Source organism: Oreochromis niloticus, linkage group LG5, assembly GCF_001858045.2.
Source record: "Oreochromis niloticus isolate F11D_XX linkage group LG5, O_niloticus_UMD_NMBU, whole genome shotgun sequence".
NCBI lineage: Eukaryota > Metazoa > Chordata > Actinopteri > Cichliformes > Cichlidae > Oreochromis > Oreochromis niloticus.
This window is the reverse complement of record NC_031970.2, coordinates 19,599,552-19,615,745: the sequence shown is the minus strand read 5'-3', so window position 1 is coordinate 19,615,745 and position 16,194 is coordinate 19,599,552. Positions and strand designations below refer to the sequence as shown.

At 39.4% G+C, this 16,194-nt stretch overlaps 1 protein-coding gene and 1 long non-coding RNA gene across 4 annotated transcripts in view; one reads left to right on the top strand and one right to left on the bottom strand.

The window, feature by feature from the left end:
• Positions 1-11,745, top strand: part of poc1a (POC1 centriolar protein A) — a 51,004-nt gene extending 39,259 nt beyond the window's left edge. For all 3 annotated transcript variants that reach the window (XM_019359314.2, XM_005459038.4, XM_013277063.3), the window contains exon 11: positions 10,794-11,745. In XM_019359314.2, the coding sequence (XP_019214859.1) occupies positions 10,794-10,904 (111 nt within the window). In that variant the 3' untranslated portion in view covers positions 10,905-11,745. The remainder of the gene's footprint in view (positions 1-10,793) is intronic.
• LOC109202267 (uncharacterized) overlaps positions 1-16,194 on the bottom strand; it is a 712,495-nt gene that overhangs the window by 126,282 nt on the left and 570,019 nt on the right. The window lies entirely within an intron of this gene.

Sequence of the window (16,194 nt, the reverse complement as noted above, 5' to 3'; positions counted from 1 at the left end):
ACCGACACCATAGGTTTTTCTGTATCTGGTGAAGGCCAGACCGGAGCCTGGAGGACTAAAAATAGATCACTGAGGAAGAGCTGAAAAAGAGAAGTAACCAATTTAAACTCCGCAAGCTCTGTTTGTTATCAATATATGTCCTTTTTTTGTTGTCTTTTTTTTTTAACTACATAAATGCGATTAGTGTTGGACACTGAAAGGCCACGGGGAATAAATGTCAGAAACAATTTAAGGCTCTGCAAAAAGTTTCTCTATAATTTTCACTTGAAACTTTTTGCAGGCGAACTTAAACAGTATTAAATGAAATGCCTGTAGCTCTGTTTAATTTGATAGAAACACAACACAGCAAGACAAAAATACAGACACAAGAAACTTTCTTTTTGCCTGTGGCAAAGAATTTTAAAGTATTTAAACAGAATAAAATTGTTCAAGGTACAAAGTCAGCAGGTGAGAGAAACAACTTGTCATGTGGTTGAAAAAAAGGAGACTAAAGTCATGAGGAAGAGGCAGGAGAGAGGAAACAGGGCACCGAGAGGACACAGATGTAAAGAGCTGAACGAGATGGAGCTGAGACAGCAGAAAGATGTTTGGTCTTTCTCTGTACTCGATGCAGTGTTTCAGCTCCGAGCTTGTGCACTCTGAGGAAAATACATCATTCATATATGCGTGCTAGCAGCACTTATTGCCTTACTCTCGAATAGTAAGTGTAAATGCTTAATGGCCTTGCAGAGACACAGAATCACTCCTTGTATCCGTGTGTTTCTGTCAAAGGGTTCGCGCTGGCTCTTTCGCCTCTCCTTTCTTGAGCTTCAAACTGTAGTTCACCATGTGGGAGCGTTTAATATTGGGCAGGAACTGCCAGCTAGCTGACCCCTCCCAGGGGGTGGTGCCAGCCTTTTTCTTTCAAGCCTACTGTACCCCAGCCCCGATACCAGATGGACCATCTGCATCTGGTTTGCTATTTGGCTCTCTTGGAAATTTGTTTCATTCTTGGTTAGTGGAAACATGGGCGATGTCATTTCTAGGACTAGATATTAGAGAAAATGCATCTTGGTTTCTGTAAGCTTTTTCTTACATTTTAAAGAGGGAATGTTCTGTTCACCTATAGCAATATTTCATATTCAGGCTGTCACTGGGAAAAAAATGGCCTTCCCAAATGGTTGCAGTTATTTCCAGAACAGAGTCATTCTCTTCACACCATATAAAGCCGCTGATTTGTTATAAACATATAGGCAGTGACTGAGAAAAAGAGAAAATAGGGCAGTATATTATGTAACAAGGTCTGGATGGCCAGCAGTAAAATCATGGATATTGTGGTCATGTGGTATATACCAACCACTGCTAAATACCCTGTAATTTCTGCTCTTTTTTTTAGCTGTTTTGCCAAATAAATGATATGAGGTGTTTGCTAAAAATGCGGCCCGCAGTACAACCAAACATCTGCACTCCGATCTCGTCCATTTATAGGACGTTGTTCCACAACTCTTGTCTTTTGTTCAGATGCAGCTTCGCAAAGCAAAGCCATGCTGCCATGTTCTTTTTAGAGAAAAAAGGCTTTGTCCTGCACAAATTGCACTGTCACAAACTTTAACATTTAACATGCTAAGAGGGGCAATGCACCGTCTAACCTTGGGATGGCATTGTGTTAACACACACGTTAATGCAAACTAGCCAGACTCCAGCTTTTATAGAGGTGCTCACACTTCCTTGATGATTTTAATCAAGTGCATTTGATTAGAAGCACCTGGCTGCTACTTACCCTCTGAATTCCTATGGAAGCAGTAAGGGTGTATTAGTTTTTCCACAGGGCTGCAAACTTGTACTCTTGCACTCAATTATAGTACTTATGTAGGTTTTCCTTCTATATTCACACAAACTCTCACTCAGAGTAGTCTTGTTGAGGCTGCTGTTAAAAGCCAAATGAAAAGAATCTCAAGAAATGCAGAAAATGGAAAGAAGAACACTTGTAGTTAACAAGTCTTAACGTGGAAGGCTTTGGAAGGTGTGCAAAGTTTGAAAAAGATGAAGGAAATGGCTTGAATTCATTCATCTGTAAATGCCTGATGGGGTATTGTCATCACGTTGCCAGGCGGATGGCAACGTGATTAAGACCATACATGTATCTGCTAGAAGTCTGAGGGTTAGCACTTGTACCAATATTTTTTTTAACTTTGACTCTGCAGCCGGACAAAAAGTAACTCTGACGCAGGCTCAGTCGTTGGTCATTGAAAAGAGATGTGACCTGAAACAATCTAAGGTGCTCGTATTACTTTCTTAGCTAGTTCAAAGTGTAATTTAGCTACTGCCGCCCATCCTCTGGAGATTCGACTGACAAGGCAACATTACTTATTCCGGTCCTACTCCTTTATAAACCTTTTTTCGAGCACTGTTTTTCACCATTACATTTCTTTGTAACTCTAATACTTGAGGAAAGATGATGAATAATTCAACATTAAACTGAATCTTCCAAAGGCTCAGAGTCTGCTGTGTTAGCTGCTTTTTTCTCTTGTCTGCCCCCTCCCATTTCTCAGCTGCCATAACGCTTTCTCTCTCCTCTCTTCGCTCTTAATTTATTTTTTAAATTTTTATCTGTGCTGAAATCAGGTCATATTAACATATAACGTGCCATATTTTCCACCTCCTTTTATAATCAGACAGTCTAAATAACAAATAAATAGACAGATGAAATGGATAAAGAAAAAGATCAGTATGAAAATGTCAATTAAAGCCTGCTGTCGGCTTTCAGATATTTGAAAATTAAATTTATTTGGAAACGGCCTATAACAGCCCTTTTCTTGTATCTCCAGGAGGATTTTTTAATACACTGGTTTTGCATTAGGGTACAGTATTTCATGGCTATCATGTTAACTGTTCTCTTCTTTGTATGACATTTTTCTTTCTCTGGTTATTCTACGTGTTTGTCCATCGAGTTCAGCCTCATAGCAAAATATGACATAGTCAGTCTGTTTGTTTGTGTTTATGGAAGTGAATTCTACTGTTTTTATTTTTCCTGACAGTCAGCACAAATTTCTGTGTAATGTAAGGAAGTAAGTATAGTTTGTATCTGTGGGAGGTTTGTTGTCCAGACAGTGCATCGCTATGGCAACCAAGAAAACAGAGCTTTAAAAGAAGAAGTACTTTAGACCAAACGATGATCTTCTTCTAAATCTAAGTTGTTTGCACTGACTAAATCTTTCCGTGTAATTTGTTGTGATTTAATAGCATATTAAAAAATAATAGAAATGATTTGTGAAAATCAGTGACATGTCTGAGTTGTACTTGGGTGTCTGGTGTGAGTAGCAAAAATGATTCACTGCACCACCAACCCCCGCCCCACCCTTCAACACATGGAACATATGGACTTTTTTAAGTAAGTAAGAAAAGTTAAAGTTAAGAAAAGTCATGTCTGTGAACATGAATCTGTTCATATGAGACTGGAGAGAAATCATGTTCAGGAACAGAAAAATAATGCTGGGAAATTTGTGTCCAGAAACCGATATAAGTAGGTTAAAATCTATTGACAGTCTCAGTTTTAGTTTTTACTCTTCTTTAACTAACCTCATTCTATTTCTTTTTACATTTTCTTTGTTTTTGATCAGTGTTGTATTTGTACATTTATGACCAGGAGAAACTATATTGTTTCTGGATGAACACAGACATGGCCATGAGCACAGAATTTATGTTCTTGTTAAAGATGCTAAACTGAAGCTCTAAGGAATATTAGGAGAATGTGAAAGGAACATGTTAATGGACTGTAAATTCCCTGAGAGCACTTTCTCACAATATTTTTAATCAGTTTCTGTGAAGAATGGGCTCTCGAACATAAACCACTGTTCTCTAAGGAAACCTTTATTTTTCGCTCTCTGAGGAATTTAAATTCTTTCCAGTATTTTTGATAATGAGGAACTTGAAGAAATCTGATTTGTAAGATGAACATTATGCTCATGACAGGCTCGATTTACTACCTCAGTATTTCAGTGAAATAATCAAATGAATTTAAACTGATTTTAAGAGAGAACAGATGTACACTTGTAAAGGTTAAACTGGGTTTGGGATAAGGAATGGCTGTATTCATGTTTTCCAGTCTGTTAACAACATGATTGTGTTAGTATACAGGCCAGTATTTGCTTTTTGGTACCAGTAGTTTGGTGTTGTATTAGTTAACTTGTATTTGTTAAAATCTTAAATATACTATTTTATTTTTTAGCTGACTCTTTGCCTAAAAAAAGGTTAAAAGTATTAGCATATGTTGCATTACTCTGAACCTTATCCCTTAGATTCTGGACTACATTTTTTTTAAAAGTTCATGTTAAGCCATCAGTTTACTCGGAGAGATGGTTAGGGGCCGTCGACACCCATGTCCGAAGGCATTATGCTTTGGGGTTGTCCTTTCATCCCTTCATTTCTTCATCTATTTCAGTCTTCTCCATCACCCTGATATGTCAGGAACACCTCGCGGGATCTTCGTTGGTGGAAGAAATTTTGGCAGGAATGTAGACTTAGACTCAGAGATGAACTTTTTTGAACTTTAAGGTCAAAGGTCAAGGCCGCTAAGACTCACATAACACATTTTTGACCATAAGTCAAGAAGTCATACTTTGCTTATAAGGAACAAATACGTGTTAGGATTAAAAACAACTAGCAGTTGGTGGACACATAAAATAGTCAGGCTGTAGTTTCATATATATAGGTGTACCGCGCCTCTCGCCCTCAGACAACTGAGATAGGCTCTAGCTCCACTCCTGCCATGACTCTGAACTGGATAAGCAGATGAAAATGGATGGATGATTTTTTTTTTTTTTTTTTTTTTCAGAGGAACTGTGAATTATATGTCACTGAATGTAATTCAGGATTCTGCAGGTCAGTCTGAATGGGCTGTTTCTTATGTAGCACTTTTCTACTCTACTGGAGCACTGGAGCTCTTTATACAGCATGCCTCATGCACATCCATTCAGGTAGTTTTTTCTGTGCCTAAGTGCTTTCTATCTAACATTCACACTCCAATGAATGCATCTCAGAAAAACTTTAAGTTCAGTGTTTTGCCCTCTCCAAGACTGGAGCAGCCAGGCGTAGAACCCCCAACCTCCAATTAGTAGATGACCCACACTACCACCTGACCTACAGCCAAATTAATCCTTTCATTTAGTGATAATAAGTAGCTTAAGACGTGTCTCATAATGTGATTTACAGACAGATGTTTAAAGTCTCATGTCCTCTTGCTTTTTACATAGAGTTAAAGTTTGCCATGTCTCTTAAACAAAAAATCCTTTGCCTGCTCTTTGAGCTTTATGCTGTCTTACAAACATTAGTCTTACCTGGTGGGCTATTTAGTGGCTTTCTGCCAACACAATGGTTTAGATGTGGATATGTATACACACCCCACACCTGCTGATTATTAGTGTGATTTGATTTTCTTTTTATCCCCATCATTTAGCTTCTTGTGGGCGATTGTTCCTTTCTTTAAACTTTGTAGTTTCTACTTTAATGTATTTTTTTCCTGTTCTTTTCATGTGGTCGTGGTGTATTTATTAACCTAATTTAGAGCAAAGAATCAACTTTTCCACCTCGAACCAGCACTAGTTTGCCTTCTTTTGACTTTCAGACTCTTGTAGCACAGGTCATAACAAACCTGAAAGACTTTGTAAAAGACCCTAGTAATGCTCAGGGCACTGGAGAACATAATGTGTTCTGGAAAGGAAAGAAAAACAGCTCTTTCTATTTTTAGGAGCATAAAGATTTGGTTTCCACTCCACATGAAAACTATATGCCTGTATTATGTTGCCGCTGCCTGGGGACACGTGCAAAAATCACACACACAGAGACACCAATAGCTGGCTTGGCTGAGAAACAGGGAGCCATATCAGGTTAGTGAGTTAAACGGGGTAGTATTGATCTGGAAAGCGGAGGCAGGTTGAGGGAAGGAGAGAAAGCGGAAATACAACATCTCACACAACGCATGAAATAGCAGGAGATTTTATCTAGTTTGACAACCCAAAAGAAAACATTACTCGCCCACTCAGTGTTGAACTCAGTGCCTCATGATGTGTATCTTAGACTATCAGAGACTAAGCGTTTTAATAGTTTTTGTCAGTTCCTGCATCAACATGTGTTTGTTTATTCATATTGTGGCTCTGTGGAGTCAGCAGAGGAGTGATGAGATTAAAATGGGAGTTCTGTAACGTGTAGGAACTTCTCTGAGCTAAAGTCGTTTGGTTCATAATAGAAAGACAATGTTTTGAGTTGTTTTAGAACTGGGAAAACCTGCACAGCCTCTTTTGAAAACCAGCCTCACATTGGTGCTTATTTATTATTTCTCTTTTATAGTGGGCTTTAGGAAGCACCATAAAAGAGGCGAGGTTCAGAGGAAAGTCAAAGAGCAAGTCAGCTCAAACATCTCCATTAATTGCAGGACTGAACCTCTAAAATAGGAAAAATTTGACGACAAAAAAAAAAAAAGAGTGCCTCTGAGTTTCTGTCGTGGACACATTTTGGATGGTAAAACCCCACTAACGTGTTCAGGTTGTTCATAAAGGAGGACTGCTTGGACGAGTTTGTAATGAGCTACCATAGTTAGTGGAACTGGGGCTAGTCTGGACAAGGCACCATGACTTCAGCTCTTTATTTAACATCCACATAGATGTAGGGAGCCTGCATGAAATACCTTCCACTTGTTGCACTGTAACATGAAAATGGAGGTAGTGTTTTGGTTTCACAGTTATTTGCTCAACCACTGAAACACCTGTTCTCCACATGGCAAAATGAAGTAGAAAAGACAGGTGATGAATTTTAAAAAATGTTTTCTTATCCAGCAACAGATGTCATTCAGTCACATATTTTTAAGCAATTTCCTGATTGTAGCAAATGATAGAGTGAATTCTGAAAAAGATCCCCAGCAACACTGGCTCAAATGCAGCCCCAAGACATGACAGAGCCTCCACTGTGTTTTAAAGAAAGCTGGGGACACTCGCTGTTTTAACTCTCTCCTGAGCTGTATTCACTCTGTACCGCTGGTTTTCAGTCCAGTTCTTGTATAGCTTGGCATACCTCAGTCCTTTTTCCCTTTTTCCCCAGCGGAACAAATTCTGTGTTTTTGCAACAGGCTGCTAGTAACAAAAAGTGCCTTTGGTTCTGAACCAAACTGGTTCCCTGTCTATTATGTGTAGACACAACACTGGTTCATCCCTTACATTGGGTGCCGTTTCATGCTTGAATGATTCACAGGTCAGTGTTTAGTGTCTTAAAACACAAACAAAAAGCAACATTCCTTTAAAAATGGTCAAGTGCAAGAACTGGACTGAAAATGAGTGAAAAAGCATTCAACGTTCAAAGAGTAAACTTTGGAAAGCCTGAGCCAAAAGACTTTTGTTGCTCAAGACCACTTTCAAAAAAATTATAAGTCCATCTCCTTAGAAGCAAAATATGAAAAAGAAGGGGAAGCTCAAGAGTTCTGTACAGTAGTGTGTTAAATTTGACGATCTTTGACCTTGTCTTTTATTGTGCCTGTTCATTTATCCATGTGCGTGTCACATCTCATCCACCGCTGGTTACATTTTACTAAATATTGCGAGTGACTCATCTCTGTGCTGCTTTTTAGTAATTTCAAAATTGCCCTCACTGGCACAAAGCGCAGCATACCGTACAATTACAGGTCGAGACATGCTGACATACTTACATGCTCTTACTGGCCCAAACCTAGAGCGCCTAATCTGTCTGGGGATGTTGTGTTTACTGTTTGATTGTTTCTGCCCTCAACCAAATTCTGTTGCCAAGCCCTTCCATCCAAATTTGCTTAGTCGCTGTGATTATGTTTGTCACCAGGCAACATTAGCTCAGTAAAACAGTTATGTAAGAGATGCAGGATTGCCACTTAACTGTTTACAGAAGACTCATTCAGAATTACTGTCATTTTTTTCGTGATTTGAAAAAAAGGAGCTATGTTGTAGCATTTAGCTCAGATGTCTTTTCAAACTCTTTGTCAGATTTTTAAATGCTGCTTACTTTCTAAAAGAGAGTTGGAGTAGAAAAGGTGCTCTGCCTGCTTTTCATCGTCTTTTCTTTTGTAAAATAAGCAAACAGCCAAGGAGATCTCAATGAATCATATTTAGACTCATATCCTTGTTTATTACACCTCATAGTTAGAATTACAATCCAAGGGCTGTTTGTCTCTGTAGCGCTTTTCCAACATAGAGGACATTCACAGTGCTTGGCAAACCGCAAAGAGAGACAGAAAAGAATTAAACAAATCTAGACTTTAAAACTAAAAAATATGTTTTCAGTGCATTCACAGCTGATTTGAATGTATGAAAGACACTTGAATGCCAGAGTAAACTGGAGATTGGGTAAGACTACTTTGCCACATGATTTTGAAGGCAGTTTATCTCTTATTCTTTCGATTCCTGAGACTTTTTGCCTTTAAAAAAGACCTGTGGTTAACTATCCATTAAATGACATTTATTACAATTTTGTAACAAGGTTGTTATGCTTGCAGAGGAAAATAAAAAACAGTGTATGGCTGCTTTACCACTGGTTAGAGAAATGGGTGCACTGTTCTTGGACATTTTGTTGTAGCATTAGCGCAGCGAGCCGCAATCTGTGCTCCACCTGTGTTTGAACTCTCCTTCATACATAATCCATTTTAGCTCAGAAAGTCATTGAGATAAACCACAGTGGGTGAAAAGTTCATCCAGTTGCATTACTGTAATAACCAGGATTCAAAGCCTTCCTGTATCCAGTAGGGTTGTGTGTAAGAGCTAACGAGGTTTTGCCTTTTAGTACATTTGAGAGCCTTCTGTATGATTACACAGGTCTAGCTATCTGGCAGTCTCTAGGAAAAGCTAAAACCATGACAAAATACTAGGTTATCCAGCGTTCCCCAAGTATAAGGAATCATGTTTTCACCCAATTCTGTATTTCACTCTTTTCCTTCTTGGAGGTGCACAAACATGGAGCAGGCTTTTGTGCTGAGTTTGGTCAGAGTTAAGTTTAAGCCCTGCAGATATTAATGCAGAAATTAAGTGAATGTATCATAATTGTACTGTACATTGTTATAAAAGTACACATGTATTGCAGTACACTTATGTATATCCGAACAAACAATTTTAGAAATGTAAGAGTAACCTCACATATATTATGCGAAGCTATGAAGAAAAGACAACAGTGCATAAAAATCACACACACACACACACACACACACACCTACACACACACACACACACACCTACACACACACACACCTACACACACACACACACCTACACACACACACAGAGAGAGAGAGAACAGCAAAGACATCAGCTATTGATCTTTTGTTTCTTTCAGTTCTGTATTGTGTACAGTCTGATCTCTCCAGGCATTGTTGCTGCTTTAAGCCTGTTTGTTGTACCCTGACCGTGTGTCTGTACTTTAGAAAAGCTGCCTGGTGCTTCAAAATGGAGGTAACATTGTAGCAGACCTATTATGCTCATTTCTAGCCCAGTTTTTATTCTTGGCTATTACCAGAGGCTCCTATTTATCTTTCACTGGACCTCAGTGCAGTAGCAAGGCTGTAAAGCTGTGTACCCACAGTGTTTCCAAATTTTTCATCCTTACTCTTCTGCCAAGTTTTCAGGTGGATTTTTAGATAATCAAATCTATTTTACAGCTGATTGAACTTCTTTCCGGCAATCCTGCCAAACAGGAAATGAGGTCATATCTTAGCAACTGTGTCATTTATTTTGACACCAAACCAAATAATTCGATTATACCAAAAAAAAAAAAAAAAGTCATTTGACCACTGGGAGGTGCTACAATAAGCAAAAACATGTTTGTTCTTTCAGTCCACAAAGTCACGCTTTTAACATGACCAGATTAAGTTGCCATGGCGACTGAGCCCTGCTGAATCACTTGGACCCCTCTTTGGTGCATGCAGCTATGTTACACTTGAGAATTTTTAGAACAGGTTCAGTAACATCAGTGGCCACTGATGAGGTAAAAATGCCGGTTTCCTTCGAATATTTTGTTGTTTCACTCTTGCCTGATCATGCAGACGAGCAGACTTGCTGTTTCATAACTCTCCCGAGGGTCTTTTATCCGTATTTTTTGTTGATTTTTTTGGAATTGCAGTTTTGAGGCCGTTACTGACTGCTGTTGGAAGTTGGGGGTTTTGTCACGTAAAGATTTTTAAAAAGTAGAATTAAGTGTTTCATCATTTATATCAGAAGCCGATATGAAGTTCATAATGTGTAATGTGAGTTCTCACATTAACACGAAACCTCCGGCGTTGCCAGTCGCATCCATGCTGAGCAGTGTCTTCATTTTAATGGTGACACCTCTGGAAATTACACCTGGCGGCCCCTCTCATAAACGGGCTCGGATGACACTGCGCTCGAATGTACGGGAACAAATACGCAACAATTACTGCCACTGTTGGAGGGTGGTCAAAAGAAAAGTATGTCGCACTGTGATCTCACTGCCCACACATTCCCGTCCTGAATCGGAAAGCTAGTTTCTTGTACTCTCTGTGTGAGTAAGTGTGTTTATGCAACCGTGTGAGAGAGAGAACAAGAGAGAGTGCGTGCCAGACACAGAGACTGTAGTGTTTTCAGTTCGAGCAGCAGATTTCGCTACGATAATCAGCTGGATTGTTTTGCTCGCCCAACATCTGTCTCAAACACACACAAACACAACCATTATATAGTCATTACTGTCAGGCTGATGCTGTGCAGCCCTCTCTGACATGCTCTTTCTCTCTTATACATCTCCTTCCTCCTTTCTTTGTCTTGTTCCTATCCTCCTGTCTTCTCTTCTTCCTCCAGACGGTTTCGATCTTGGAGCAGCGGCTGACGCTGACGGAGGATAAGCTCAAGGAGTGTTTGGAGAACCAAATGGAAATCGGTCTACATCTCCAGAGAAGCGAGGAGGCTTAAAGTTAGCGGTACCAGAGACACATTGATCTGTGGTGTTGGAGGGGGGAAGTGTGGTTGCATCAACACCGTACACCGTTGCCATTTGATCAAACTGAAAGCGAGGACTGAACCTTAAATGCACACTGAGCCTTCCTGCTGATATACTGTGTCTGACTGTGTTACAAAGAGATATGAGAACTGAAGGAGTTGAATATTAGAAAAGTTTCAGTACAGCAGTGCTGAGCGTGCAGTCGCTTTCCTGCTGACAAAAAGACCCCACTCTACCGCTGTGACACACTGTGTGCGATTGAGCGTAATGGCTGCCTGTACAGGTGTTGACACTTGTGCACGGTGTGTATGTTTTTACCCAGTCTGTATCGTGCAGGAGGCCATTAGCCACTGGGTTTTTTTTCACTGAAAAGTGCATATTTGTGCAACCATCAGTCATATTTGTCATTTTTGAAAGGAAGGATATGGCTCAATGATCCTGTTGCGTTAAGACAGTTACTCAAGACGTTTGTTCTCTGGTAACGTTTACAGAGCCCATACAGTGCCTTTATTTAGTTTAACGTGAGAGAATGTTTCCAGCTGACAAGCTTGAGGCCATTTTTATTACTATTCCTATTTCAATTACAAGATGCATCTGGTGATCATTTGGTTTTGTTTTTTGTTTTTTTACTGAAATGACCATTCTTTAGTGCCTCCAACAAGTACTGAAAGATGGGTCAACGGGTTGTTGATTTTCATGGTGACTATAAAATGATGCCAGACCTCATATTTTATGTTAAAGTAATGCTGCTTTTTACATTGGTTCTTGGTCTACATCTTTATGTTCTGTCAATAAAACTTTTATACACTGAAACAGACTTTTAATAAATGTTTTCACTTCTTAACTGTGGCGTGAAAGTCAAAGTTAGGTGATGAAATATTTCTGGTTCCCTTTTCGTTATAATGAGTACCGTTTTTATATCTTTGTAGAAAAAAAAATGTAACAGGCTATTACTAAGAGACTGGTCATTTTCTCATCGGGTGAGCTGAAGTTATTGCCAAAGAAGTCATGACTTTCTTGTCTTTATTGTGCTGAGCAGAAATCTGAGAATCATGAGCTGTGAGCGGTGTCATCCATTGCTCATGGCGAGTAATTTTCAACCCGTTCTTTGCCACAGTTTGAGCAATGATTAATTTTTTTTAAAGTATGGGGGTGGCAGCTAAATGCTCCTTCCCCGCTTGTGTCCAAAATTCTTCAGTTTCACCCCCCCGAGTAATTTACGTAACCTGAGCGCTGATGCTGGATCAGTATTTTTATTTTTAGACGCTTCATTGAAAATGTGCCCAAGGCTGCGCTTAGACGCACACTGTGATTTTTCAAAGAACAGGTCCATGTTTTTTTGTGTGTGTGTGTGTGTGTGTGTGTGTGTGTGTGTGTGTGTCTTTTTTAATTCAACAAACTGGAAATATGATTATATACAGTAATGAGTCATCTCGAGTTCGTCGTGGAGGACTCATGGCAGTGCCATTGAGAAGGGAAAATATTAATGCCTGTTTCTTTAAGACCCGGCTCGGGCTCTGCACTGATGGAAAAAGAAGAAAAACAAAACCGGAATTTTGGAGCTGCAATGCCGGGCCCACTCTCTTCCTTCCTGTCTGGGGCCCGGGGACACACATATGTATGCACACATACACATATGCACAGACATACGCACTCTCAGAGAGACACTCCAGCCAGAGAAAACAACTCCCTTTACTATGGGCCTCAACCAGACAGCCTGCCAGGAGCACCAGTGCAAGAGAGGAGGGGCTAAAAGAGTGGGTTCAATAACTGCTATGCTTCACTGTGTGTGTGTGTGTGTGTGTGTGTGTGTGTGTGTGTGTGTGTGTGTGTGTGTGTGTGTGTGTGTGTGTGCATTTCTGTTCAGCCGTCTTTGTGAGGACTCAGTTTAGCTGTTGACCTCAAGAGTGAGGAAGTCATAAAATGAGGAGCACTTTTTGCCGGCCCCCTCTTTAAATCAGACCCTCTTTAGGCTGTCTGGGTGACTTTGTTTTAAAGTTCAAATTAGTTGTTCGGTTAACTGGTGGACAGAAAACTGTTTTCTCATCAGGCATTCTTTGATTTCGGCTTTGCCTCCTTTTCGTTTTATCAGTTCAAGTTAGTAATCTGGAGGGGCTTTCACTCTTTCGGGTGACACCCCTCAATTTGTTGAGCCATGAGGCCATGTGACCGCCAGGATAGCCACGCTAGATTACTATGCAACTTCACTTGAACTTCTAACGTTTGAGAAGAGAAGCAAAATTCCCTTTACAGCATAAGAGAAACCCAAATAACTCTTCAGACTGATGAGGCTTTTTCTCAAGATTTTTATAGTACCTGAAGCAAAACATCCTCACCTACAATTAGATGTAGCAATTCAGTTGTGATAGTTAATGTTGTAACAAGCCAGAGGGAATCCATCCTGGTCCTTCCAAGTGTAGCTGTTTAGATGTGTGTCTATGTGCATGAGTGAGGAAAGAAAAGTTGAAGAGCAGGGCGCTGTAATATGTAGCCCATGTGTGGCCACGTGTGTGTGTGTGTGTGTGTGTGTGTGTGTGTGTGTGTGTGTGTGTGTGTAGGAGGGGGTTGGTGAGCCTATGAGGAGAACATCTGGATATGTTTTTCCTGGTGTGCTGTGGTTGCCGCCGCTCTTTGTGTGTATGTGTCAGTGTGTGTTTTAGTGCTTTACTAGTTCAATGTGTCAGGTCTTTACATTGTCCTGTTCCTCGAGGCTTTCTTTTTCCTCAAACATCACGTTAAATTCTGACAGTTTTATGATGTAGAAATGATAACCAATGGGCTCAGACTGCCAAACGTTTCTGCCCTCTTGGAGCAGGTGGAGAATTTGCCGCCGCACGAATTATGCAAACTATCTAAAGCCATTTGGTATTCTTAGAACTACAAGATGTTACATGTATCCAAAACATTGAAATAGTCATTTCCCCAGCGTAGTGGTCACTGCTTAATGAGCTGATGGGGAACTGGAGGTTTTGTAGTTCCAGGAAATAAAAGAGAGGTTGTCTGAGGATCTAAAATACTCAGAACAGATGTGAGGAAGTAAAATAACACAGAAGAGCCCAGCATTTTGGAAACTATAGGTTGTGTAATGTGCAAAAGTTTCCAGGGAATCAGGTGCTCTGTACATTTTTACCGGCCCAGTAAGACACACGCAGGGGGTTCAAAGAATAATATCTAAATGCTTGGTAAAAACAAACATTAATTACAGTTTCTAATTTATAAAAGAAACCTTAAAAAAGCAGGTGATATTTTCCAAAGATGTATAACCTAATAACAAAGCTTTCTTTATTTCTTTCTAACCTGGATTGCTTAAAAAAAGAAAATCTACAAAAATATTACATCAAACGGGTTGTGTAGTATGTCAGACAGTGTAAAATGCCTGTAATTTGACTGCAACCTAATTATGCCCCACTTTGAAGCAGCGATTGAATCAGTGATCAGTCCTTTTCTCATAAATGCTTTACCACAGTGTTTAAAGCTGAGACAGAACCCCTCGACTGAAAGTAAGACCACTCTCACTGACATCATAAACCGTTAATACACTTAAATAAGCTTCAAGAACAAAGAGCAGAGATGCTAACCACATTTGACTTATTTTAGGACTGGATGTGTTTTGGAGGTTTCCACTGTTTTTATACCATATACTTTAATTTCATTTTTTTTATTGGGATTACTTACAGCGCTTAGGAAACGTATTTTTATTTTATTTATGATATTTTCTTAAGCCACCTAAAAGAGAGAAAAATACTTCAAAGATCAGTTTAAAGCTAAAAATCATGTTGTTTTTTTATTCTGCAAATAACAAACAGAATTCACGTTTCTATTGCCCAAGATTTGAGCCGGCACACTGGGACTTCTCTGGGGATTTGGAAATTGATCAAGCACAACATTCAACCACTCTGTTCGGGAATGTGAGTAAATAACTGTAATTTTGCTTCTTGGTCAAAAAATAATAATTTTCTTTTTTGTAAAACTGTAACTTTGGAAGTTCATGGATAACAGCAGTAATTATGTTTTAACATTAAAAATATAATTTTCATTTAGGAGCTTGTAGTAGTCGTGGATTAACCATTACAAAAACATAAAAAAAACATTTTTGTAAGTACCAAAGTGGCTGTGGCTAAACCTTCCACTGGTTGGTCGTCTAATAAACTTGTTCAGCACTGTGCTAATTTCAGAAACATCACTTATTCTATGTATTGCTGGCCTTTAAAAAACCAAAACAATATAGTTCTGTTTTTTAGGGGAATACACAGTACAGATCTACAAGTTGGGAAAGTTTCTCTTCCAAGAGAGGTGATTTCCCACCTCTGCTACCTGTTTCCTTGGAGAAACGATGATTAGTACATTTATCAGAAGTGCTTTTGTGAATATAGAATCGCTGTTTTTCCTTTCCCTTAGATTAGATTTGTAGTAACGGTCTCTGTTTCTCAATCATCTGAAACTGAAAGTCGGACATTCAAATAATTTTCATTTAAGTGTAACACTATAAATATTTTCTAGAACTGATAATCTGAAAGGATGCACTGTTATTCTTTCTAGAATTTTGTCCATAAATTCTTTTTTAGTCGGTTGTATGTGGGTAAACGAGAAAATTGGAGGAACGCTGTTACTTCTACCAGAGTAGATATACATGAGCCACAGTTCAAACTAATGCTTACTTAACCGTTTCAGATCACTTCTCTTTAAGCCAGCTTCTCTAGTTTGGTTTAAAAGACAAGGTTTGAACAGCAGATGGGCAGGGCTGTTCACATGACCAGTAACTGTGTGATGTTAACGTGACAATGTACGATAGCGTGAAAAAGGCCCGAGTCACTCAAGCTGTGACGCAGTGGTCTGCAACCATCTCACAACTAGCCAGCAATAGTGAAACAAACGTGCATTCCCCAGTCGGTATAATCAGGTTGTTGCTGGAGACTGATGGCAATTGCTGGGAAAATGATTGCTCAAGTCAAAGTCATTCAGGTCTACAGACCATCAGTGACTCCCTGGCAACCGCCTGTCACTATGGAAAACTGTGTATTTCCCCAACTGGTTGGCAAAAACTTCCTTGTGATTGCTTTGTTCTCTAACAATTGCTGCAGACATACAGTGCTGTGAAAACGTATTATCCCCCTTTGCTAATTTGTTAGTGCATGTTTCAGATCGTCAAACTAATTTTAATACTATTCAAAGATAAGCTGAATAAATATGAAATTCAGTTTTCAAATTATAATTTCATTTAATAAGCGAAAAAAGTTATCCACACCTAGCTTGACCTTTGTT